This window comes from Lycorma delicatula, chromosome 8 (genome assembly GCF_047948215.1).
Source record: "Lycorma delicatula isolate Av1 chromosome 8, ASM4794821v1, whole genome shotgun sequence".
NCBI classification, from domain to species: Eukaryota; Metazoa; Arthropoda; class Insecta; order Hemiptera; family Fulgoridae; genus Lycorma; species Lycorma delicatula.
Window position 1 is genome coordinate 27,355,239 of NC_134462.1, and position 26,627 is coordinate 27,381,865.

General features: G+C 29.3%; 1 protein-coding gene across 3 annotated transcripts; it reads left to right on the forward strand.

The window, feature by feature from the left end:
- Positions 1–26,025, forward strand: LOC142328859 (putative cytochrome P450 49a1). Of its 3 annotated transcripts, none has more exons than XM_075372979.1 (8): positions 1–330; positions 2,698–2,923; positions 4,154–4,341; positions 7,834–8,023; positions 9,982–10,138; positions 17,161–17,373; positions 19,974–20,174; positions 25,823–26,025. In XM_075372979.1, exons 1-8 carry the CDS (start codon positions 123–125, stop codon positions 25,928–25,930), a joined length of 1,491 nt encoding a protein of 496 aa, XP_075229094.1. In that variant the 5' UTR covers positions 1–122; the 3' UTR covers positions 25,931–26,025. The 3 variants fall into 3 exon arrangements, with proteins under 3 accessions (XP_075229094.1, XP_075229096.1, XP_075229095.1); XM_075372981.1 differs by lacking the exon at positions 25,823–26,025 and adding an exon at positions 18,052–18,090 and having other exon boundaries at positions 19,974–20,076; XM_075372980.1 differs by having other exon boundaries at positions 157–330; positions 2,682–2,923.
- The last annotated feature ends 602 nt before the right edge of the window (positions 26,026–26,627 follow it).

Consider the following 26,627-nt stretch of genomic DNA (forward strand, 5'->3'; position numbering starts at 1 on the left):
CGGTAGTGGAAGAAAACGAGTGCAGGGTTTTGTCCTCTTTTGTTAAATTACTGCATTTGATTATTTTCTTCAAATTTAAAAACTTACATAGGGTAAACAGTAAATTTTCAATCATATATCTAATGTACCGATCTAGAATTCCTTTGCTACGCTATATCGGCGGTAAGTTCTACCGCAGTAATTTACAAGACACTAACAAAGTTGTGTTCCATAAGTTTCATTTTCAAACCCAAAGAAGATTTACAACTAAAGAAGTTTACTCATACGAAAAAATACCATCACCATTCTCATGGCCTATATTAGGTCATGCGTATTTGTTTTTTCCAAACGGTAAGTTAAAATGAAAATATTTGATCATGTACTAAAACATTATTAGGTACAGGTACTTCTGTGTAAACCGAGGAGAGACTCGATTTTCGTTATTTTCTGTTTGTATTTTTATGTTAATTATTGTATTTAGTTTAAATATCACTTTTTATTAATAAGTTTTATATAATTTGTATACTTAATGTTAATTAGATGAGATTAGGGAGCGTTAGGTTGTGTTGACATCGTTCGAAGTTAAGTATACATAGTCGTTATACCTAACCTTTTCTTTTTTTCTGTTCAACCTCCGTAAGGTATTTCTTCAGAGGATGAAATGTATGAATGTAAATGAAGTCTTATATAATCTCAGTCGACTGTTCACAGGTTCAAATCATAGTAAAGGCATTTACTTTTATACGGATTTGAGTGCTAGATCGTGGATACCGGTGTTGGAGTTCAATTAAACACATATCTCCGACTTTTTTTTTTTATTTCCGGGACCACCGTTAGGTATTGGTTCAGAGGATGAGACAAACGACAAGTAGCGTGTGAAAATGACGTGCTTGACCGGGATTCGAACCCGGGACCTCCAGATGAAAGACCGAGACGCTACCACTCGCGCTAAGGAGACCGGCAAGGATTGGTTCTACCTGAGACTGTACAAAACTACACTTCATTTACATTCATACATATCATTCTGTGAAGTAATACCTGACAGTGGTTCCAGAGGATAAACGAAAAAAGAGAGTGGTTGAACATTCCTGAGATATGTTGTTAATTGAAACCCAACCACCAAAAAACAGAATCGTATTCAAATCCGTGTAAAAGTAACTACGGAACCTAACGCTTGCTAATTTCATCTAATTAACTTAAATATAAAAATTATACATACCTTATTAATAACAGAATTGATATTTAAATTAAATACAATAATTATATTGCACTACTTCTTCAGCACAGAAATAATTAATGTAATAAGTAGGAAAAATGTTTAAATCAAGTGCTCATAATTTAAAAAACTAATTAATTTAAAAGTGGCAGTTCATTTTTATATCAATGTCACTTTTTTCTGACAGAGCACAAACTCTGGTTATTTGAAGATGCCATTTACAACTATTTTATTTTATTATTTATCTATTGTTTGGTTTATTACTAAGACCTTGGATGAATTTTTTCAAGTATGTTAATGAGAAAGAAATTATGATAATGTATTCATACTGAAATGAAAAAAATTATTTGTACTAGAAATTATACACGTTACTTTCCTAGTTAAGCTGTGATATTTATTAAAAAAAAACTACTAACATTTTAATTCAACATAGTTTTTTAAATTATAATTAAAATAGTTATTTCAGTTTTTTTTTATTTTCATGTCTAATATTAGTTATGAGTAGAAAAACATTTATGAGTTAATCTGAAATTTAAACTTTTGAAATAAAACATCAAACCAAACTATTTAATAAAATGACATAAAAATTTAACTGTAAAAAAGTAAGTCTTCAGTTATTTTTAACCATCCTTAGTGACTGCATTAAAAATGCATCATTATAAAGTTTATATTTCAAATTAATATCATGGCTGACAATTATGGACAAGAACATAGAAAACAAATGTTAAATTTTGATTACACATAATTAACATAAATTTTACCCTTTTAGAGAGAAAAAAAGTAAAAATATATTTAAGAAGTCATGAAACTTATTTACTAAGTTTCCAAATAATATACTTGATCAGTTTTGTTTTTTCAAATTTAGTAAACTGATAAAGTGTATCATTAAATTGTATTGAATTCATGACTGTTATGTTGTTAATACTTTCAACACACTATTTATTATTTTGGTGGGTTTCATTTCTATAAAATTGAAGAAACTTTAAAAGCTGGACTATCACTGCAAAAACTCTTCAGCAGTATTCAATGGTGTTGTATATATATTTCATTTATTAAATTTAACTATATGTTGACTACAGGATTCTATATAGGTGAGAGCCTTCCGGACCACCATTAAGTATTACTTAATGGATTTAAGGATTACTTAAAGGATTTGAAACCAGTCAGGCTTGCCATTTTCACACACTACAGAATTGTTATTTCATCTCATCCTCTGAAGCAATATCTACTGCAGGTTATATAGGTAAGACCTACCCTACCGTACCCTAATGAATTTTTTTATTAAATTCTTGTCCAACTTCTTTTTGTAAAAAGAAGGATTGTCAGTTTTACATAATGTAAACCTAGGACACCTCACAGTATTATTGTCAAAGTATTCTGTACACTTGACAGATAGTGGAACAGAATAGTATAAAGTAAGAAAATAGTGACACCCATTTCTACAGTAAAACATTGTGTTGTTTTAATTCCATTTGTTTTAATAAAGGTTGTTTGTAAATCAGGAAAATATAAAACTGAACGGTTAACAGAAGCTGTTTATGACCTCAGTAAAGAACTTGGGCCAGTATTTAAGCTTCGTCTTGGTGGTGAAGATTACGTAATCACAACTAATGCAGATGATACTCGAACGTTATTTTTAAATGAAGGACGGAAACCTCATCGTCCATCATTTCCAGCTTTGATTCATTACAGAAAAAACACATTTGGAAGTATTGGAATTGTTCCAGGGTAATTTTTTTTTTTTTTTTTTTATAGATTACTGTAAGTTATTAAGATCATTAACTTGAATTTTCTTTAAGTTTTGAGGTATGAAAAGTATGAAAAAAAAAATGTTCACTTAAAATGTAATTTTCTATTATATATATCTATATATATAAAACCCTGGCCTATGTGTGTGTGTGTAGGCCAGTGTATAAAATTTGAGGCTTGAAATTCTCCGAAACTATTGGATCAGTTTCATTGAAATTTATATATACTATAGTAGTGTATTTGAAGGTGTGCATGTGAGAATGTGATTAAGATTGGTTGAGTTGTTCTTCAGTTACACTCAATTTAAGGTCAACTACAGATTTTGTACTGGTGTATTTTTCATACGCGCTTATGCAGTGAGTCACAGTGGTGACTTTCTGTAGCTGACAGTAAATTGTTTAGTGGTGTCCAGCCAGACCAAGCAGAATACCCAGCATGTCCAACAAGTACTTTAATTCAAAGTACAGAATAGAAAGTTATTAAATAATAGAGTGATTATTCACTCTACAATATTTTAATTCTATACTTAAATTTTAAGTAAAATAGACAACATTGACTCTAAAAATTATTTATGGATAGATAAAACGTCCTTTGAAATATTTCGCTGATTTAAATATGTATTTCATTTAACATTTTAACTGTAGTTAAAAGACTGTAGAGTTAATAGTCTGTGTATTATTTAATAGCTTTTTAATCTGTACTTTCTAATTAAAACTAACTGTAACAGACCATTTTCTTCCTTTTACTTAAAACTTTTGGGTGGCAGCTCAATGAGGCATAACCTTTCACTATGAAAACAAAGTTACAATAAAGTAGGATGGGATTTGTAGGACACAGTGCAAACGATGTGTTGGTAAATACATCCTGCTGAAGCAACAGTTTGCAGGAGAGTAAATGAATATCTTTATGTAAAGATAACGTTTGTGGTGCAGATGTGTAATATTGTTTATCTGTTAACAACTGAGAAATCCATTAGGTGCATACTTCCAGGTATAAAAGATGGAATCATACTGCTCCATTAATTAATAATACCTTTTAACATTTAAAATTACATTTTATTCATACTCTCTTCAATAAGAAACAGATATCCAATCTTCTTTGGTCAAGAATTAGATTATTCAAATCTCTTTTAAAATAATAATAAATCAATAACAGTATATCCAGAATTTCTTACTATGTTTTTACCAATAAATCATATTATGTTTTCAGAAATGGCGATGAATGGTACCACTTTCGGCAAGCTTTATTGCCTTTACTTAAGAAAAATGTGATAGAAGCATATAAAGACAGACAACAAGATGTAGCAGTAAGATTTATAAATTATGTCCAAAATAAAAAAGATAAAAATAATTTATTAACTGATGTGTTTCAACATTTATTAAGGTTTACTATTGAAGGTAAAGTTATTTCTTTGTTTTCTATTGCCTAACTGCCATACATGTTCGTTGATATTTGTATCTTCAAAATTTGTACTAACATCACATTCTTTCTGGAATCTTCATATGATTTATGCTTCTTCCAATCTTTTATGAGAAATATTCATTATTTCCTATTTTAATATATTTTATTTGGTATCACTGACATATTTGAAAAGTAATTAATTTTTATCTTTAACTCCAGTATCTTGGTATTCTTATTACCTGTAGCCTTATGGTAATAAACTTACTTTAAGCTTCAATTGTGATATCTTTTGTATACATGTGATTGTGCCAGTTTTTATCTTTGCTGTATAAAGAACTTTGCATGTTCTTTATCTTTTGCTTTTCTTTGCATGTTTGCTGTTTAAAGACTGATTTGATAAGAATTGCTGTTTTCTATACTATGCCAATCAATTTTATTATGTTTTATTAACCATTGAGTAGAGTTTAAATTGGCGGCAACAGTGCTTTAACCACTTTTGCATTTTAAATTGGTTAAAAAGATTAATTATTTTAAAATCATTAAAAATGATTATTAGATTTCTACAGATTTTATATATATATATATATCAGTATCATAGTGTATTTGTGTGAATGCCAATTAGAGGGCAACTTTTAGCATTTTATATATTATTTACCTCTTTACCAACCACCATGACATTAAAAAGAAAAAAAAGAATAAAGGTGACTGCAGTTGGGCTTAAGCCAGTATTTAACAGAAGCAAAATAAATAATTTGACTTAAAAGTTGATTTTTTTTAAAATACTATTTGTTTTTAATTTATTTATTCCATTTACTCAAAATGAAATTCTCTATAGCTTTTATTGGTGAGTTTTATTAAGTTTATGGGCAATTTAAGAATTTATTAGCTCAAAAATAAATAAGTGTTTTTATATAAAAAATTAAACAACATTGTATACTGAATTTTATTTTAAAAATTAGTTAGATTGTACTGGAGGTACAGCTTTCAAAAAATTTGTTTTAAATTCTTTAAGTTAAGTATACCTCCAGCCAGAAACTTTGCTCTGTGGTTTGTGTTTACAAAAATATAATATAGTATTAAATTACATTTTCAATAGAAATTTGAGAATAATTTTTTGGCAGCAATAACTTCCAAAAAGAATTTTCCAATTTATTTTAGCAAAAATTTTCTCTTAATTTTGTCTAGTAAAATGAATTACTGAATTATATTCTCATAGGACAGTATATTGTTGAAATTTTAGAATAGTTTAATCCAATCATTATAGATCAAGCACATTAAAGTTGTTTCTTTAATAAAAATTAAACTATAATATATTGTAAAGAATAAATTGTATCACATCAATCAAAAATATAGTTCATATTATTTTGATAAATATATTTCTAATTATTATGTACAGTATGTTCTAATTAATTAATAATTTTTTGCATATATTTCTTACTATCTTAAATTTTTACTTCAATGAAGCTTCATCATATTGTATGATTTTTCTGATCTAGTCATTTCCTGCCTTATTTAATCCCAATCCATGCTCTTTTGTTGCTTTGAATATTTTTGTTGGATTTCTAAAGATATCTTTTCTTTATCAAGCAAGGTTTAATAAAAAATATATGGAATTTTTTAATTTCTCAGACTGTATAAGTCTGTCATAATTTATTTTATTGTGTTGGTACATTTGTCCCTAATATAAATTTACATTGGTAGCCATATTGAATGCGTAGTTTATTATTGGCTGTCAAAAAGGTTAACATGTTTTGGTATGGTCAGCAATTTTTAACGTGTGGAAAAAACGGAATAAAGAATTTGATTAAATTTTGCTTTAAGAATGGAATAACTACAGCACCACACTGGAAGTGTTGAATGATGCTTTTGGCAATTTTTGTATGAATAAAATGTGCTTACAAGTGGTACAAATGTTTCCAAGAGGGCTGTGAAGATGTTGAAGGTAACAAGCGCCCCAGCACATCAGTAACCAATGACGTCGAAAAAAGAAAAAGAAAATAATTATGGACAATCACTAAATCACAATCTAAGAGGTTGTTGGTGATGTTGACATATCATTTGGCTTATGCCAGGTAATTTTAACAGATGTCCTGGGCATGAAGTGTGTAGCAGCAAATCTTTTCCAAAATTGTTCAATTTCAATCAAAAGCAGTGCTGAATGAAGTGAACGACTATCCAAAACTGCTCAAACGGGTCATAACTGGTGTTGAAACATGGGTGTATGGTATGATGACAAAACCAAGACCCAATCACCCAATTAGTTTCCTGAAGAGCCAAGAAATAGCTCGTCAAGTTTGATCGAATATGAAGGTTCTGATTGTTTGTTCTTCGATTTCAACGGCTTAATCCATCATGAGTTTTTACCACCAGGTCATATGGTCAATAAGGAGTACTACCTGGAGCCATTTACATGAAGCAATCTGAAGAAAACACCCAGATTTGTGCCATAATAGTTGATGGAAATTACACTACAATAATGCACTGCTTACACCACTCTGCTTGTTCGTGAATTTTTGACCAAAGACAACACCATTATGATGCCTCAGCCTTCATTTTGCCAGACATGGCTCCGTGTGACTTCTTCTATTCCCCAGGCTGAAAAGAACTATGAAAGGACAATGTTTTGCCAACATTGAAGAGATAAAGACAAAATTGCTGAAGGAGCTAAACACCATTGCGTTCCAGAGGTGCTTCGTTCCAGAGGTGCTTCAAATGAGTGCTGGCATAAATGTATTATATCTGAAAGGGAATACTTTGAAGATGACAAAATCAATACTGATGAATAAATAAAGATTTTTTGAAAAAACTAAAATTCCACATTTTTTTTTATCAAACCTTTTACAAGGTGTTTTTTTTTTTATATATATAAATTCTACTCTTGCCTGAAATTTATTGATAATTCTTTTATTTATTAAATTAATTCTCAAAGAGCTTACTGTTTCTGTTCTGATAATGGTGAAGAGACTTATTCACCTAGAATGGCCTTCCACTTTGAAGCAAGATAATTATAGGTGTAAAAGCATGTATGAGATCATAGTAATAAAATGGAAATTCAAAGCAAAAAATAAAAAACAAAAAAAAACTCAAAGCAAAAAAAAATAAAATTGAAAAAAAGCAAAAGTTAATTTTAAAAAAATTCTGATTTATATCAGATTTAAAATCTGATACATATTAATATAAATGAGTTTAGGTTGAAAGACCCTGGAGGAGAAAGAAAAAATTTGCTCTGTAAGGCAGTTTAATATTTACCTGGGACAGTAATAATTTATTTTGTTTAACTTAACGACTAATTTAATAGTTAAACATTGTCAAAAACGTATATATCTAGTCACACTGTCTGCTGATAATTAGTACCAATATTGTATAAACAGTAATATATAGAGCATTGTATCAAATGTAAATCGTATTTATATTCTTTATTATTCATAATATTAACTGTGTTGCTAGTTATCAATTTTGTACTATTAATTAATTATTTTTCCTTTTAGCTATATCAGTTATGAGCCCTGGAGTTTTATTTCCTTGTCTTGAAGAAAGTTCTGAAACAAAAGAAGTAATACAGGCAAGTATAAGCTTTATGGATGGGCTTTATCAAACTCTTATGGAGCCACCAATATGGAAATTTATTAAGACAAAAGGGTACAGGAAATTAGAATCTTCTCATGCTATAATTCACCGGTAAGTATTAGTAAACAGTTATAAAAATGTTGACAATAAACACTATAAATTATTTAATAATAATAATAATAGACAGTAGTCCACCTAACCTAATAAAACCAATCTTGCTCAACTTTTTTTTTCAGATGAAATATTAAATAAGATTAATAATGATCCACCAAAATAGCAAATGTAAATGGTTTACTTACCAATTATTAATCTAAAATACTTATCAACATAATATAAATTATCATCTGAAAGCAATTATTAAAATAACGTAAAAAAAATTGTTTTTGACCTTGTTAGAAAACAGTTGTCATTGGTTAAAGTATCTTCTAATAGTAGTTAGGACCGTTTGCACTTCCTTTGGGTGGTTTGTTATTCTTTAGAAAAACAGTTATGAGTTGATTTCTGGGAATTGAAACTGTGAGATCCAGACTACAGCCATTAAACACTCTACTTTATTTTTTACTTTACTTTTACTTTTTACACTTTTACTTTTTTTTCATCACAGGAGCTAGTTGTACTGCATTATTACTCTCTACGAAAATAGTGCTGAATTATGTCTCTTGTGCATCATGCTTTACACATGTCACACATGAATAATAAAGGATATAAGAAACAATATCATCAGACTCTGTACTTTAAAACTAAAATTATCAATTCAGCAATTTTCAATGAATTGCTCAGTTAGGATATTTTAACAGAATTTTACAGAAAAGTTCAGTTGTTAGAGTGAAAAAATAGAGTGCATAAGAAAAAAGATAGTTCAAGAAATAAATGAGTCAGGATAAGGATTAAAATTTGAGGAGAATGAAGCTTAAAGAGATGGGTGGTAGAAGATGAAGAATCAACAAAAGTGTCAGATGATATTTTCATACCCCTTTAGCATGAGTTTCTAGAAGATTGTATATTGCAGATACTTGCACACGTTATGATACTGGAAGCAGGCAAAAATGTTTTTTCAGGGAATTCTGACTGTTCTGTTTTTGGCTAATTTGTTTTTTTTTTTTTCAGGAAAAGTATTATATTGTGGCATATTTGTTAACTATTAATACAAAAAAAAATTCTCCAGTAATATGCTGTTCCTACCATTTAGCTTCAAAGTACCATAATTTCCCAACGTAATTAAATTTTGACAGGTTTTTGCCCCTAAAGTTGTTTATCTTAAGAAAGGAAAACTTATGACAAAAAAAATTACGCAATATTATTAGATTAAATGAATGATGAAATCAAATAAAGTATAACTGCATTCAATAAAGAAAAAAGTACTATTTCATCAGGGCAGCCCACCAGCTAATACAGCAACAATTGCATTGCAAAATTTCATAAATTACTTGTTGAGTTGTTTCCACATGCATCATATTCCGTAGATTTAGTGCTATTTGTGTGTATGTTTCCAAATATGAAAAAATGGCTTGCTAGAAGAAAATTTCATCAAACAGTAAAGTACCCATCAGGTTGGTCTAGTGGTTAACTCGTCGCAAATCAGTTGAATGGCTGATTTTCAAAGTCAAAGGTTTTGAGGTTCAAATTCTTGTTAAAAGTTAATTGCTTTTATTCAAATTTGAGTACTAAATAAGGATACCAGTCTACCTTAGTTGTTGGGGTTCAGTTAACCATACGTCTCAGGAATGGTCGCCTGAGCCTGTACAAGATTACAGCTCATTTACATATATATATATCATCCTTATCTCATTGGGCTATGATGGTTGCTTATTATTCACTAGTTGAACAGATTGCAACGTACACATTAGGAAGTAAAAAAATGAAGTAATTAAAAAAATGAGTATATTTTGGAGGTCCAAAAAGTTGTATTTTTCTAACGATATCAAATAAATGTTTTACCTGAAAAGATATATGTCGAATAATTGTATTTTCATTGATGTTCTAAAAAATTATCACACACCTTGCATATTAAATACATTTTCAAGCCTTTAAATTCATTAATAATTTTAATTTTTATAATTTATGTGCAGGTTACTTCATAATCAAACTGAAATTTTGATGAGAAAATTCAAAGAAAGTAATCTGGATAATCAACCCTTAATGGAATCATTGTTTAATAATAAGTCACTCGATCAGAAAGATATAAATATATTAGTAATGGAAATATTTCTAGGAGGAATAGATGCAGTAAGTAATTTTAAATAACTATTTAAAATTAATTAAGCAAGAACTGTTTTGATACATATTAAAATGGGATAAAACTATTATTTATTTCATAGTAAACCAAAATAAATGTATTTAATGTAACATTTTAAAAACTCCTGTCAAAAGTGTGTTCAGTTGTTTTTACATCATCTTCATTAAAAATAACTGAATTGACATGATATTTTAAAACACTAAAAGTAAATTTGGTTTGGTTTGTTATAAAAAAAAACTAATATTTAAAATAATTATTGTTGTACTGTTGGCTGTCATAATCAAAAATATTACATATCTTAAAGTAATCAAATTAAAATTTCCTGCATGAGTATGAGCTTTTAATTAATGAAAACTGTCAGAAAAATGTTTCTTAAGTGTATTAAAGTAAATTTCATAAGTTCTTGGTATTATCCTAACTTTGATTATTTAAAAGCTGGTTCATTAAAAAATGTCCTCAGTTGGTTTATATTATATCCTTTATTTCATCCATTTCATTAAATATTACTGCTTTAATAAGATTATAAGTTAATACAGTTCATAGTCCGCCATTGAAATAAAAACTTCAGAACTTAAATAATTCCGTATTAACATGATTTAATTTCATTAGTCACTGAATTTTTATAAAAAGTATTTATTCTGTATGGAATAAAAATGTACAGTTAGTCATAGAAATAAATTAAAACTGATTGTGAAAAGTTCTTATGGTTAGTAAAACAAGATTTTTTTCACACTTATAAGCTGGCAAAGGATTACGTTCCATGCCTGGCTTCACCAGTAATAGATTTATTTGGGTATTTAATTGTTAATGACCTTATTATTTTTAATTAAAAAATAAAAAGTAAAATACAATTAAAAAATGATTTTGGAACTCGATTTTAGATAATGAATTTAGTAAACAATTTTAGAGATTGGTTTCTACAGTGTTGCTAGAGGTTTTGACAGTATTTCACTACGTGGAAGTAGCACCATATTAGCAATTTTAAATCATGTAAAAATTAATAACTTATTGTATTTTTCTCTTGTAAGGAAATATTTTAATTAAATTTCTCCCTTTAATATAAAATCTATGTAATAATGTTAAAAGAAGATTAATAAAATGTGTAATCAGGTACTGCCCTAACTGCTTTTCTATAAGGACCTAAAACTTTATAAATTAAGATCTCATGCAGAGAAATGCTTCAGTGTAATTTGGTGCTAAATGGTTAATCTGGTTTAGAAATATTAAGAGAAATCTAAAAGTCTAAATGACAATTTTGATATTTTGGGTATGGTTATATCTGGTTTGGGTATTGGTTGGATCAGAACCAAAATTTAACAGAGTTAGAACTTATGTTAAAGAATATTTTTTTTTGAGTTTCATATATTCTTTGTAATCCATTTTGGAAATATTTAACAAAATCTCTAAAACAGTTAAGCCAATTATATCATTCCCTCCCCCCTCCCACCAAAACTAATAGACGTAAAATTTCAGTACTTTAAACGATTCATATAGTATTACCAGAGATCAATTTTGAGTCAGACAGTTTTATGCCTGTTTTGCATGATGTTTGAAATCCATTTTAATAATTTCAGACATATTTCAGTGTCTGCCCACTGATTTGAACAAATGAGCATTATTTGATGAAACCAATATTTATGGAGCTATTAAAGATTAAAAAATGGTAATGACTGGCATTTTGGAATTTTTAAACTTATTTATTTAGTAGAAGTTGTTGTCTGGTACATGACTCCAAATTTCATTAAAATATCTCAATCAGTTGTTAAGATGTAAAGTTTTACTCAAAAAAACACAAAATGGTGGACAGTTGGAAAATGAAGTGAGATAGGGCATTTATTCACATGAACTTTTTTGTTTATTTTGATATCCTGAATTAGTCCCTTGAGTGCTGGCCGGACATATGCCGATAGACTTGGTATTGCTGCAGCGGAAGAGAATAAGCAAGTTGGGGGATTTGCAGCTTGTAGACAGGAAATTGGTAATTTAGACAATAACAGCTGAGCTCATGGAATTGTGGCAAGAGAGATTAGACCAAAGCGTGAGGGATCAGTGGACACATCGCTTCATTGGTGATTTGAAAGAGGTGGTGTGCGAGGGCGCATGGCTTGCTGGGATACAGTCTTATACAGTAACTTGTGGGCCACGGTGGCTATAGATCATATCTCTATAGGTTTAACTTAGACCACTCATACATTTACCCAGAGTGCAAGGAAGAAGAGATCCCAGAGCACATATATTTCTGGTGCCTGTGTTTCACACAGGATCGCTTGGAAATGTTAGACACGCTGGGTCATGACCAAATTAAATGTTCATGCCAAATGAAACGCAAGGGATCCTGTTGAAAGGTGAGGAGAGCTGTGGAAGATTTCACTAGGAAGGTGATAGCAAAACTATATGTTGCAGAGGAGTCGGAGGGTGCCAGGTCGGACAGGCTCGCGGCTGAGCACCTTGGAGGTCACCTTGGTGCAACGAAGCCGTGGGCACTCTGTTCGTGGTGCCCAATGGTGTCTCTCGTTGTTATATCAGAGATAGATAGTCTCCATTTGGTAAGTACTGTGTTTTGTACTTTAAGTACTGTGTTATAGTATTGTTGGGTGTTTCTTGTAGCTTTATTGCATTTCATTAGTCTTGTCTGTATGATGTGTGTGTGTTTTGGTTTTTCCTTGATCTGTTGGCATGTTTGGTGTTTGTGTGCATAGTTTTTAATTTTTTGGCTTAATTTCTTGTCTGTGTGTGACTTTTTGTATTTAGTTTTTTGGTGAGTGCATGTTTGTTTAGGTGTTCCCTGTTGTGCTTGCAGTGATTGATTATGTGTGTGGGCTTCCCCTTCCTGAAGTAATGCCAATAAGCAGTCTCCAGGAGGGGTGGTTAGCCAGGGGAGGAGATTTAGTCAATAGTGCACAGGAACAGATACGTACTTAATAATATCTTGCGGAACCTGTTAGCAAATAGGGTTCCTCCACCTCTTTAACAAAGAAAAAAAATCATGTGTGTAGCTATTACCAAGAGAAAAGATATTTTACAAAATATGAGTACCATGATGACCATTTGTCCAGTGGGACCAAAAATCAGACCCAAGCTGGTATATATTTATATAAGTTAAGTATTTGAGTCAAATTTCAACTTTTTTGGTCAAGCAGTTTCCAGGATAGGAGGAAAAAGAAACAGTTAAGAAATATTTTAAATATCCCCTTGCCACTAAATTCAGTCAACGTAAAACTCTGGAATTTTAAATAACAATAAGTACTTTCATTATACTAAAGCTAAAATTTCTACACTCTCTATTCTAAAAGTCAAAAATTAAAAATGGGGAAAAGTAATCCTACACTATTTTAATTTTGTGTAGAATGTAATGTCATCAGTGCCTCATGTGTAGAAATTTTTAATCCAGTTTTTAAAGAATTTATGTTGCATCAGCCTGGAAATATTAATCAAATTACAGGCCAATATACATATGTACTTACAAACATCTTCCAGATATTTCTTTAACTTTTTTTGGGCTAAGGAGATTCTTGAAACATTGGCATTTGCAAAAACCCTGATCCCAGAATTTGGTCGCCAATCACTATACTTTCCTTTATAGGTATGCTATTTCTCCAGCAATAAAGCTACACCCAAGAAAGTAAAAATGAATCAAAATATGAAAAATTAAAGTGATGCTTGTGTAGTGGAATAGAATAAAATTAAAGTAATCAGATTATTTGTTTTATAATTTTTCCATGTAACAATTGTTTTACATTACAAATTAATGGAATTACATTGAAAAAAATTTATGTCAATAGAAAATGTTAAATAAATACAAATATAATTTTTAAAAGAAAATGATAAACAGAACCAAATAAAAATTCTATGTTAGAAACACATAAAAGCAAATTATTTTTAAGTGATAAATGACAATTCCTATATTTAGTTTTTAGTACAACCATAGACAAACTACTATTTTCATTGAGATAAGATATGCTCAAAGGGATTAATATTTTCAATACTTCTGTGACTAAATTTCCATATTCACTTCGACGAGCAAGCCAAAACATATTTATCAGATGTGAATTGTAGTTATAATGTCATATTAGCAGACATTTTGATGATAATGGTGTCTTCATTCAAATTTGTCTCAGTATAATCGTGAGTGGAAACAGATCAAAATTTCTGCTTTGAAGACAACTAATCCAGTTATCAAGCTTCTTAATGAAAGCATGAACTTTGTTTGACGTTAATAAAATGTTTTTATCACAACTTTGTAAATTCACATTCAAGCTATTTAAATCTGAAAATACATCAGCTACTTAAGTCAGCAGTAACATTTACTCAGTATTCTGTAAAAACATTGAGAATGGTATTTGTTTATACTGGAAAAATGTTATTAAATTCATCTCGCAATTCCAATAATCGGGTTAAAATTTTCCCCTGCAATAAACATTTAACGTCTGTATGGAAAATAAGAGATTTTTTTTCTTTTTTCCCATTACATGGCATAGTTAAGGGCTCAAATCTATTCTGTAATAGTTCTCTTTTAATAAAATTAGACAGCTTTACAAAGAGTCTGAGATTTTCCGTCATATTTTTTGTAGTAAGAGCATATCTGCCCTATCACATTCATATCTCACAAAACATAAGAATTAAGAAATCTTTGCAATTATTATCTGTTGATTCATTAAGTTAAATACTAAAAATTTCTTTTATCTCAATTGCTGAATTATCTGATCACAAACATCGGATCGGCAGCTATGTCATCGATTCGTATTGTTACTGTGTCAGAAAGCAGAAATTTTTTTCTGCTTCCACGTCTATTAAAACACTGACCATATCAATTGCAGCAGGCAATATGAGGTTTCTGTGATTGTATGGAATTTTGACATCTTAGCTACTCTTAATGTTATGAAATAAAATGCTTCACGTGTACTTTTTTCAGTAAGGTTTGATTTACAAATAGAAGCTTGTTGATTTCTGAAAGTATGTAATTACCTTTTGAAACATTTCAAGTGTTTGCTTTTATGATCTGGATGTTTAGTTTCCAAGTGTCAAATTAATTTTGATGGCTTCATGCTTTGAATTTAACAGAGAGGACTTTAAAGCAAACAGTGCATGTTGGCTTTCCATCTAATGAGATAAAACCATAATTTAATTAACTGTCCTAGTACAATTTTGTCTTTTTACCAATCAAACACTGGGTGTAGATAACTGACCATTTTTTCACAAATTTATCCATTTTGTATAAGAATCTAATTAAAAACCACAACAGTTGCACCATTTGATCTCACACTAAAAAAACCGAAACCTCAATTATTATTATTTTCAATGAAACTGTTGCTTTTAAAAACTTAAATAAAGGCAACAGATGCATGCTTCACATTCAAAACTAAATTGATGTTCTGTAATCCCTTATATTATATCTCTTTTATACTGCTGAGAACACAACGTGTTCAATCATATCATATGCATGTTTGAAAATGACACTCACAACAAATATTATGCAAGCTGATAAAATTACAAAGAGCATGTACATATCAAGTTGGAACCTGAAAATTGCTCATGTTTGTACACTTCATACATGGATGTTCATACCTGTCGCTAACAATGCATCTAAATTGTTTTAATTAGGTTTCATTGGGTTGGTGCTGGGGAAAATATTCATTATATATTTTTTTTATGTTTTGGGGTTGTGGAGCTAAAAAGGTTGAGAATCGCTGCTTTAAAGTAATACTGTAATAAAAAAACTTTTGCCTATAACATATTTAATTTTTTCTACCTGATGTAATTAAAAAGTAAATAAAATTGAATTCACTTTATCAGAAGCCATCTAGAAGCCAATGACACCAGTTTAACCGCTGGGGATAATCTGTTGGCTGCAAATTTTTAACCTTCTGCAGGTGGAAAGGATAAATATTTTCTTTCTGTTGGATGTGCCACACTTTGTTTTATGACAAACCAGTACAAGGTGAAATTTGCCTTGTACTACTGCCTGGGCTATGTTGAATATGCTGAATCATATGAAGATTTACTTGGTGTTCAACAGAAAACAAACATGTTGGAAATGACCCTTTCTTTCGTAAATACTGATACACCAAAGAATGTTTATTAGGTACGGAAAGAATAATCAGAATTTTTGTCTGTTTTTTTCTGTTTTGCTTCAATGAAAAACCGATTTTTAAAAGTTTTTATTTAATTTTTATTGGCTGTATTTACATTAATATTCTCAGAATTAAATTCTCTACAAATTGTCTTACTAAATCTTCTGCATTTATTAGTCATTTAACAAAGCTATTTTACTACAAACCTAAAAAAAATTTTTTTTGACACCAAATTTTGTATTTTACCTCAGATATACGGTTACAGTTCTGCAACCTGTTTTATCCTATTTCCCAGTCCAAATTACATAAGAAACCACCAAGTTGTTTACTCCTTAATTTGTGTCCCAAAAATTATATTAGGCCTTTTTTTAAATTAGAAGAGCTGAAATCCAGGCGAAATATTTTGCTAGCTGTAATTCAAAAATTAAGTGTTTCTGGAATTAACACATCCTGAAAGCTTCTTCGTGGGGACACCCGGTATATTTTTATAATGCATTGAGTTGGATGGCACAGTTGAAGTCCCAGCTTCACTTCTAGGAATTTTGTTTATTTGAGAGCTGGTCAAACCAGTTAATGCTAACTGTTTTTCAGTACTGCTCCTGAATGCTGTTTTGTTGTTGTTTTCTAACACTGGCAGTTGTTAAATGTAAAATCTACAGGTATCTCATTACATAAACAATGTATAGTCACTTATGAGCCCTAAACCAAGAAATCTGTATTATATATCTGTAAACCTTCCACATATCAATTGATATACTATGCATTCATATATACACCTAGACAATCCATAAAATATGCACATTACAACCTCACTTTTTTTTCTATTAAATTAAAGGGATACATAATCCATTTCCTTTCAGACAAAGACTCAACAATTTAAAATTATATGAAATGTTACACAAAGGTCATACTTTTCATTTATTCATTCTTGTAAATTACAGACAGCGACTACATTAGCTCTTACTATGTACAGATTAGCAAAGGATGAAAGAATTCAGTCTGAAGCATACAAAGAAGTAGTAGAAAATAAATCACCCTACAAGTATATTCGAGCTTGTATTAAAGAAACATTACGTCTCTATCCAACTGCAGGAGCTAATGGTCGTTACTTAGCCCAGGATGCAATTATTGGAGGATATCATGTGCCAGCTGGTGTAAGTTAATATGTATATATATATATATATATGTATGTATGTATGTGTGTGTGTGTTTGATGAGATTTATATTTTTTTATTTCAACTAACGTGATTTAAGAAAAAACTATTATTAATAGTAGTGTTAAATATTTTTATTAATATTTTATGTTCATATAGCCGAACATACTGAAAGTATATAGTCTATCAGAAAAAATTAACATTAAGTAAAAAAGTAAATTTAACTTAACTGAATTCTTTCTTACACAGCTTGTACAGTTAGCATTGTAGAAAGTATTATTAATTATTAAAATGTTATCAGTATAAAGTCACATACAAAAAACAATTATTCTGTTTTATCGTTTTTGTTTTTAGCTGTTATTAAATCACAAAGAAAAGATTTAATTGTAGCTTTAAACCTGTAAATTTGTCCATATAAGTTATTGTTGAATTTTTAACATGATAATAGAATTTTATTTATAACTTTACTTCAGCCATTACACATTTGAAAAATGGACAAAATTCAATTCTTTAAGTAACTAATTATATCTAGGTGACAACTAATTGAAGTAAATATGATTGTAAAAAATTAAGACTTGAAGAAAATGTATGTTTAAATGCTATAAACTATGCTTGTAAAAAAATGTTTATATAAAAACTATTTTTGTAAGGTAGCACACTTTTATTTTTACATTATAGGTGTAGATGTATGCCAAGAGGTAACTGGATCTTCTTAAGGTGAGATAGTTAATAATATTAATAATACCAAATAGCAGCAAGATTTATCCACAATGTAAAAAATTGAATCTTGTGAGTCGTTTTGACAAAATAAAATTCAGATATACTAAGAAAGTATTTTTTATACAGATTTCTAGGTAGCCCAACATATTTCTTATTAGCTAATAAGTAGGAGATAGTGATCTATCAGAACTAGGTAGTCAATGGATTACAATTCAGATTTAATTCTTTCATAAAGAATTACAAAGTTAAAAACATCTAACCCAAACTCAGTTGTGCAGATTAATTAAAAGTGATTGTATAAGAAATTTTATTAGAAAACTGATCCATAATTCACTGGATTTTCTTCCATTTTTTCACATTTCTGGTTGGTTTAGGAAGTGATTCTTGTCCTTTTGCTTCTTCCTCCTTCACTGTAATGTACTCTCATTGTAATCCATCTGTCCAGTAATCATCCATAGTTAAGGCACTTTGATAGTTGGAGGTTCAACACTGGTCTTCAACCAGTGTTGAAGATTATTTTGCATTACCTGAAAATCCAGTTCAGCGAGGAGGTAAACTATAATTTTCATTAGGTAAAATCACATTGAGTCTAGAATATATGACAAGCAGGTTTATTAATATTTAGAGCACTTTCAACGTGGTCATAAATCAGTTATGATGATGATAGTCAGAAGACCAAGAACATCAATGATTTTTGAAACAGTTGTAAAAAATCATAGCTAATCAGTTGCTGAAGAGGCTGGTATCTATATAATTCATTAAAAAAAATCTTCACTGTTGTTTTGAGAGAGACAAAAACAGCTGCAAAGTATGTTATGACATTTTTAAATTTTGATCAGAAAATTATATTTATTTATTTTCTTTTAAATATTCTGAAAGTCTCCAGATATTTCATGCAGCTTTTTAGATTCGAGGCCATAGGTAGCCGCATCCCTTGTTTGTGATTTGTAAGTGAGATGTAGTCTTGTACAGACCCAGGCCAATCATACCTAAGATATGTGGTTAATCGAAACCCAACCACTAAAGAAATCTGGTATCCATGATGTAGTATTCATATCTGAATAAAAGCAACTACCTTTATTATGATCTGAACCTGAGAACTCTTGACATCAAATTCAGCTGATGTACAAGTTTCATTCCTAGACCAACGTGGCAGATAATCAGAAAATGATATTGTGATATGATGAAATTTGGAAGTGATGATAAGCGCAGTAACTAATAACCCAGCTTTAAAACAAATGTTCAATCACCTAAATGTAATCTTTCAAGTATTCTTCAATTCAATAAACAATATTACTTTGACATTTTATATTTTTTCAAGCTATTTTTAGAAAACCACCAGATTTATAAACAGTCAATTCTTAGAAATTGAACCATGACAGCGTGTAAGTTCACACAACATTAACCAACCTTTTGCCCAAAACAGTACTGTAACTGTGTTTTGTGAGCATTAAATAAAAATCTCTGAATGAACCAAAAGCTATAGAAAGTGCATTTCAAAGATATTTTGAATACTGGAAAAATGTTGGATTAAGATATTTTTCTTGATTGAAATTACTTGCACATACACAAGCAAAGTTGATTATTCAAATTTTATCAACAAAAAAAAATTAGATGAACTTCTGATCAAACTTTTGTATCATACTTTTTTTATAACAATTAGCACCATCTAAAAAAGGTCAGAAGTCTACTCAATAGACTAATCTCAAATAGTTTTCTTAAAACATGTAGATTCTCACCAAACTTTAGTAAGATTGATTTCACTTCAAATTCTTAATGTGAGATTATTCTATTACTAGTTATTAAAGTTCCTCTGAGTCTCCAGCAAATTTAACTGTGCCAACATAAAAATTTTGTTATATTTTGTTTCCCTTTTCCAGACAATGGTATCATCATTTAGTTCTGTTACATCAAGACAAGAAAAATATTTCACTTCACCAGAAAATTATACTCCAGAAAGGTGGCTTAGAGAAACTAGAGAAAGTGTCCATCCATTTGCGTCTTTGCCATTTGGTCATGGTCCAAGAATGTGTCCAGGAAGGTACTTAGCAGTTCAAGAAATGGTTATTTTACTATGCGAGGTATAAATTTATTAATGTCCACTAAAACCTTTGTAAAACTAAAATTCAGCGATTCACTTTCTTACTGTGGAATGTAGTTTGCTTCTGAAAGATATTTTGGAAGCTATTTTTCAGCTAATTTGTCATTGTTCCACATATAATGTATCTAGTAGCTAGTGTTGTTGATTTAGCTCATTTGAGATGATAAAGAAACCAATTTATTTTGCTTGATTAAAAAACCTTCAAAGGGTATACTGATTTCACTGAACAAAATATGATAATTTAAAAATTTTTCTTCTGGTGTACCAGTCAAATGTATTAGTAAGAAATGCAACCGCAGAGTAAAAATTAATGTATTAAAAAGTATAAATACTTGCAATAGTCTTAATTAAAAATGTTATATGTTATCTTTTTAATCATAAAATAATATGCATTTCACCTTTCAAAAAACCATCGACCACAGTTGATAGTAAATTCATTAAAAAACATCTGATGTGGACACTTCATGACTTCCTTGTATGTCTATTAAATTACATATACACATTTTTAAAAGTACATAACATTTTATTTCTCTTATAACTTATCTTTTTCATTTTTTTTTTTTTTTATTGTTATTATTGTATTATTATTTATCATAAATTTTTTTTACAATTACCGGTTAATAATTATTGATAAATCAATATTTAAATTAAATTTAAAAAAAGGAAATGGAAGTTGAATTTAAACCGATGTGCCTTCCTCTTGTAAGATCAAAATTTCCATTAATTAAAATTTTATTTGGTTATAACTCTGGAACCAATGAAAATAAGTACCACTTATGTCATATATCGTATATCGTTGAAAAGCTCTCAATGGGGACTCATTACTGCAGTTAAGAAAAAGTCCAAGATCCAAATTGTTTGGATTTTGGGCTTTTTTTGGACATTTTTGGTCAAATCAATTACAATCAAAAGGGGAGGTGCAAAACTAGATGTTACAACAGTCCTAAATCCAAAATTTCAACATCCTAATCTAATTGTTTTTGAGTTATGCGAGATACATACATATAGACATTATGCCGAAATCAGTCAAAATGAATTCAGGGATGGTCAAAATGGATGTTTCCATTTTTAATTTTTAATTTTATAAAGGGATTGAATCACTTTTGTTTTACAAAAATTAATACATATGCTAATTAATATATCACCAGTGACTGACTTTCCATTCATATAACAAGATTGCAACTTTTAATGAATTGTTTTTTAGAGAACCATTGCTACTTAGTTATTTACTCTGGCTGACATAATGAAGATAGTATCTTCATTATAATATCTCTGGCAGATAAGCAGAGTAATGAATTTTATTGATAGTACAGCTGAGTTTATTGGTTTAATGGTACTGAAGAAACCATTGACAGCACACAGAATAAAATTGACAGGAAAATTATCAAATTTGGCCAGATAACCTTATTTCAGAACAAAGGAAAAGAAGGATTGGTTTCAGCATGGAAAAAGTTGCATATTGCCTTCTGTATAGGAGACAGTAAAAATATCTGTTTTGAATCTCAACTTTAACATTAATGGCTATATCTAGAAAATCGGCCTCCTTCCTCAGAAAATTACAGATAAAAATATTACAGAAAACATCAATAAAATTTATAAATTAATCTGTAAAGACTATAATTGCAACTTGTTTGTCTTAGGAAAATTAATAGAGAGAATGACACTAGACTAAAAGAGCATTTTCACTTTATAAATGTAGAAGATCAGAAAAGTTGGCATTGCCTGGAAACAGGTCACAAAATTAGCTTGTTAGAAACAAAAATTTTGTTATAAACAGGAATTCAATAACTGGAAAACTTACTTCATCAATAATGATACAGAAACTTCATTGTTCAATAATGATAGACCAGCACTTAATAGCCTTATACAATTTTAAATTTATTAATGATTTTTTCTATCCAAGTTTTCTATCATAAAAATATAAAAAGATATCTCCTCCCTTAAATGTTATTCTTGGAATGGGATATCATTGATTGGATACATTTTTATTTGAGTTTGCAACATACTATTCATTATATTTAGAGAATCATGGGTGTTACACAGCAAATTCAAATTTGCTTTATATTTTGTGTGATCATGGGTATCATGAGATTGCATTTAATATTTCAATTTAAGTAGTAAGTGATTTCAAGATATTGAGAAATACAAATATCCTGGGAGTTACTTTTTTCATTAACATTATACAGAAAAAATTACGTTACGTACACAAATTCAAGGCAACACTGTTGGCAATCAGGCTGTTAGAGAGAGATTACCATAAATAAATAAATGAACAATTATATTTCCTAATACATTAAATTAAAATAAATTTGCATACATTAAAAATAAAATAATAACTAAACTTTTTAATTAGTTGATACACTTTAGTGTTTTCTGAAAATATTTATTCAAAACTGTCTAGTTTTTCCAATTTAAAAAACCTTTTAACTCACTGATAGCCAGTTTTTTTTTTTTTATTAAAAGCTTGATCCTTATTTCATTTAGTATCGGACATGCAGCTATAAAATTGTTCACATTTCCCTCCTCTGTAAGGTTACTACACAGTGACAAAAGCTAATATTCAACCCTAAAAGAATATTAATTTATTTATAGATATTCTTTTACATGTGAGAAAATAAAAATTAAGGAAAAAAGTATATTGACATAGATTATTAAGCATTAATAATTTAATGTCAACGTACTTTATAATAAATACAGGCTTTTATTGTGTCCCTAATGTAACTTTTTATGCTGAAATCAAAAATGCTATCGGAATTTTTCTATTACCTACAATTTTTGTGTGATAACATTTATAAAATATTGCATTTGCAAAATTCTATGGTATATTTTGTAGGGATAACTGATGTACAGAAAATAATATTTTAAATGAGATATAACATGGAGTGCTACAAAGATAGCATTATGTCATATGAAGACAACAGCTATATGTACATGATATACGTACAACAACAAGGTTTGACTCCACTAGTTAAAAAATGTTGTAAACTATATTTTGGGTGTAAAGTGGGGGTTCAAGATAAGAACAGGGTCCCTCACATCTGCTGTTTGACCTGTATGTCAGACTGGCTAGGGGTAATCGGCACATGAGTTTTCCCATACCAATGTATGGTGTAAACCACAAGACCATTTGTCAGACTGTTATTTTTGTATTATCAAGATATAAATAACAAATAGTGAATTCAAACACACAGTGCAATACCTGAATTTGTCATCTGCCATAAGGCCAGTAGTGTGGACTTGAACCGCATGCTCCATCACATCTGACTGGAAAAGTGAATTGTAATGTGTGGTAGTCACTGAATTTCAACATGAGAAACAAGATAATCCTACTTTTGAACCAGAATCCTCTTTCTATATATGAATCTTCTCTATATTGGCACTAAAATGCATTTTTTTAATGTAATCATCAGGAGGAGTTTGAAGATTTATATTATGAAAAAAAAAAAAAATAGTTTTGAGTACTGTAACAATGTATATGCTGTCTTTGCTCCACTTCATTATAAAAACAGATTATAGACTTCATTAATTCTTTGAAAACCAGTTCAGAACTATTCTTATTTGGGAGTTCCCAAATAAGAACTCTGATTAGAGATGGATAATTCAAAGAATTGTCAAGCCAAGTTGAAAAGTCTGCATGGAGGTCGTTTAAAAGTGTTATGCAAAAGGTTTTAGGAAATCATAGATCCCCCAACCACCATAACATTGTGGGTGAATTATTACATTATACCAATGTATCAGATATAGCCGCCGTAAAAATTGATGTCTGGGTTTCACACTCGGACTTCTTTATGTGTAATCTGTGATATCAGTGATTAGCACAGGAAGTGCATCCATCAGAAAATCTCACTCATAGAAAACAGGTACCAGCAACAGTGGATTGCAAGAAAGCTTACAGATTGTTGTTGAACACTAAAGAGGGATGTTCCACATGGCAGACACAAAAGGAAAAGAATAAATATCACATTTTAGATAAATTGAATAATGCCCTGCATGCATGTAAATTCTTACATTTCGTTTTAAGTTTATTACTAAAGAACTATGGATGATGGAGAAAATGTAATTACATATTTGAATTTAGTGCAGAAAGTTCTATTAGGATCACATATTTTGTTCCATGTGCCAAAAAAAAAGTTAATTTTGTTCCTAAGTTTATTAATATATTTTTTTCAAAATTTACTACTATTTTGTTACAAAGTTTGGATAACTGGACAGTACGTACACCTTATTATCTGGAAAACAAAATACTTTTAATGAGAACAAAAGGTGACCTTTGAAGTAAGAATCATATCAAGAATGTGGTGAAGCCATTTATAGCAGTATGTATAAATTTGTACTGCCATATAAATGGTTTCATCACGTTCTTGAACTAAAGCATAAAACAGAGTAATTAATAATATCTTGCTCAGTCTTTAGATACACACTTCAATTGTATGCTATAAAAAACAGCAGAAAATTGATAAAAAATCTTGAAGGTTATTGAATTACAACTATTTATACATTCTACTTTAAAACACTTACTGTTGAAGAAAAAATATTTAATCTTTCATCAGTTTATTAATTGGTTTTTACCATCCCGGCTTTTATAGCAGAATACTGGATAAGAAAAAATATATTAATTGATCAAAATTTTGGGTGCTTGTAATTTCTTGATGTTTTAAGGCTGCCTGATATAATTCTGTATGTTTGAATGTATATGGTTTAGTCTATTCTGCTTAATATCTGGAAGAAGTGAAGATGTAATCAAGATTACATCTAGGTTTAATATGGTGGCTCATTTATATGGAGGTAAATGGTATTGAAGTTTAAAAAAATTCTCCTTAAAATTATGACGAATACCTTGAAGTGATTAATTTTGGTAAAACCTTCACCAATTCAGTTTTAAAAGACTAAAAGTAGTAGTAGTAGTAGTAGTAGTAGTAATAAATTTAAAAATCTAACCTGTAACCAAAACAAATAAAAAAATGCAGAGCAACTCCATCTCATTGCCTCTTTAAATTTTTTTAAAAAATAATCCAAATCTTAATTTTTTTGGTATTTTAAAATAGAAATACATACAAAAAATGGTGTATGAACTAAATGGGGTACAGTTCCCCCTCTTTAGTCCAGTGATGGCAATTTTTAAAATTGTTTAATTTAGTATTTAATGGCTTTTAATTGAATAAAGGAATGGTTTCATCCCCTCACCCTGCAGAACTGCTACCTCAATTCATGTGATATTTGGTGGAAACTTAACTTCGTCATTTTTTAAAACAGTAGTATTATTAAAAAAAGTTTCATAAACCTTCCCTGCACTTATTGGGAGCTGGTTAAGCAGCTGTTTCTTTATTGGAGCTTAATAAGATGGTGACCTTGTATAACTGTACAAGCACTGTTTTTTGCTCCAGAGAGTTCATAAGGAGTCAGATTAATAGCATGGGTGCCTACCAATAACCCTTGTTATTAATCAGGCACTCAATAGAGATAAGCTTAAATAAAGCTGAAAAGATTTAATAAAGTTGCCAACATTATTTACTTTAAAAGTATACATTAAAACTCACATCCTTTAAGTTATTTAGGTATCAGAAAAACAGATATAAAAGTGGAAAAACTGTTCTACTAATTTATTTTAATATTTTTCTTCATTTTCAGGTGTTAAGGTATTTCAAGTTAAAATCTAATTCAGGTCAAATTGGAATGGTGTACAGAATGAATAGAATTCCAGACAAATCAATTGACATAACTTTTGAAGACAGATGAACCTATTTCTCAGCTATACAATTACTAATCGCAAAATTATATAGTTTTTTTTTATAAATGTTTATTTTAATTAATTTAAAAAAATAAATCATATATATTTTAAAAATCGTATACTATTATTTAATCAAGGGACCTATCCTTAATTTATCTTTTTTAATCATATGAAAAATATACTTTGAGTTAATATGTCCACAATTTAAAAAGAGATTTTACGATTAGGTATTATAATAGTAAGGATAAACAAAACTACTACTACTTAAAAAGTAGTTTCATCAATTGCATTCATCCCATGTAAGAAATTGTTTTATTGCAAGAAATAAAAATTTTAAAGTTTTCCAAATTAATTCCAATCCTGCTATTGAGAATCTGCAAAATTTATTTTTTTAAATCTGTACGAAGGAGATAAAGTGAGTTAGTCTTTTTGTATGACTACTATCACAACCCTGATGCTATTTAGGGAAGCTTCGTTGATGTTTCATTGGTGAAATTTATATTCACTAAAATCCATTTTTACAAATAATTTAAAAATTAAAAGCTCACAAGATTTTAAACAAATGTTCTAGGAAATGTTTTGAAAAAATTGTGAGGGTTCATACCCATACAGTGAAAATTTTTTATTATATATTAGAAAGAATTTGAGCAAAAAATTTCAAGGGATAAAAACTTAAAAGTAAACAAACTTTTAAACATCCTTCTT

What these genes read in the sequence shown, in the direction of transcription:
- LOC142328859 (XM_075372979.1), top strand. Translation starts at nt 123, where the DNA reads ATGTACCGATCTAGAATTCCTTTGCTACGCTATATCGGCGGTAAGTTC. An exon ending in ATTAAGGTTTACTATTGAAG is followed by an intron (nt 4,342 to 7,833) that starts GTAAAGTTATTT and finishes TTTTCCTTTTAG; the next exon opens with CTATATCAGTTATGAGCCCT. An exon ending in TGGTTATTTTACTATGCGAG is followed by an intron (nt 20,175 to 25,822) that starts GTATAAATTTAT and finishes CTTCATTTTCAG; the next exon opens with GTGTTAAGGTATTTCAAGTT.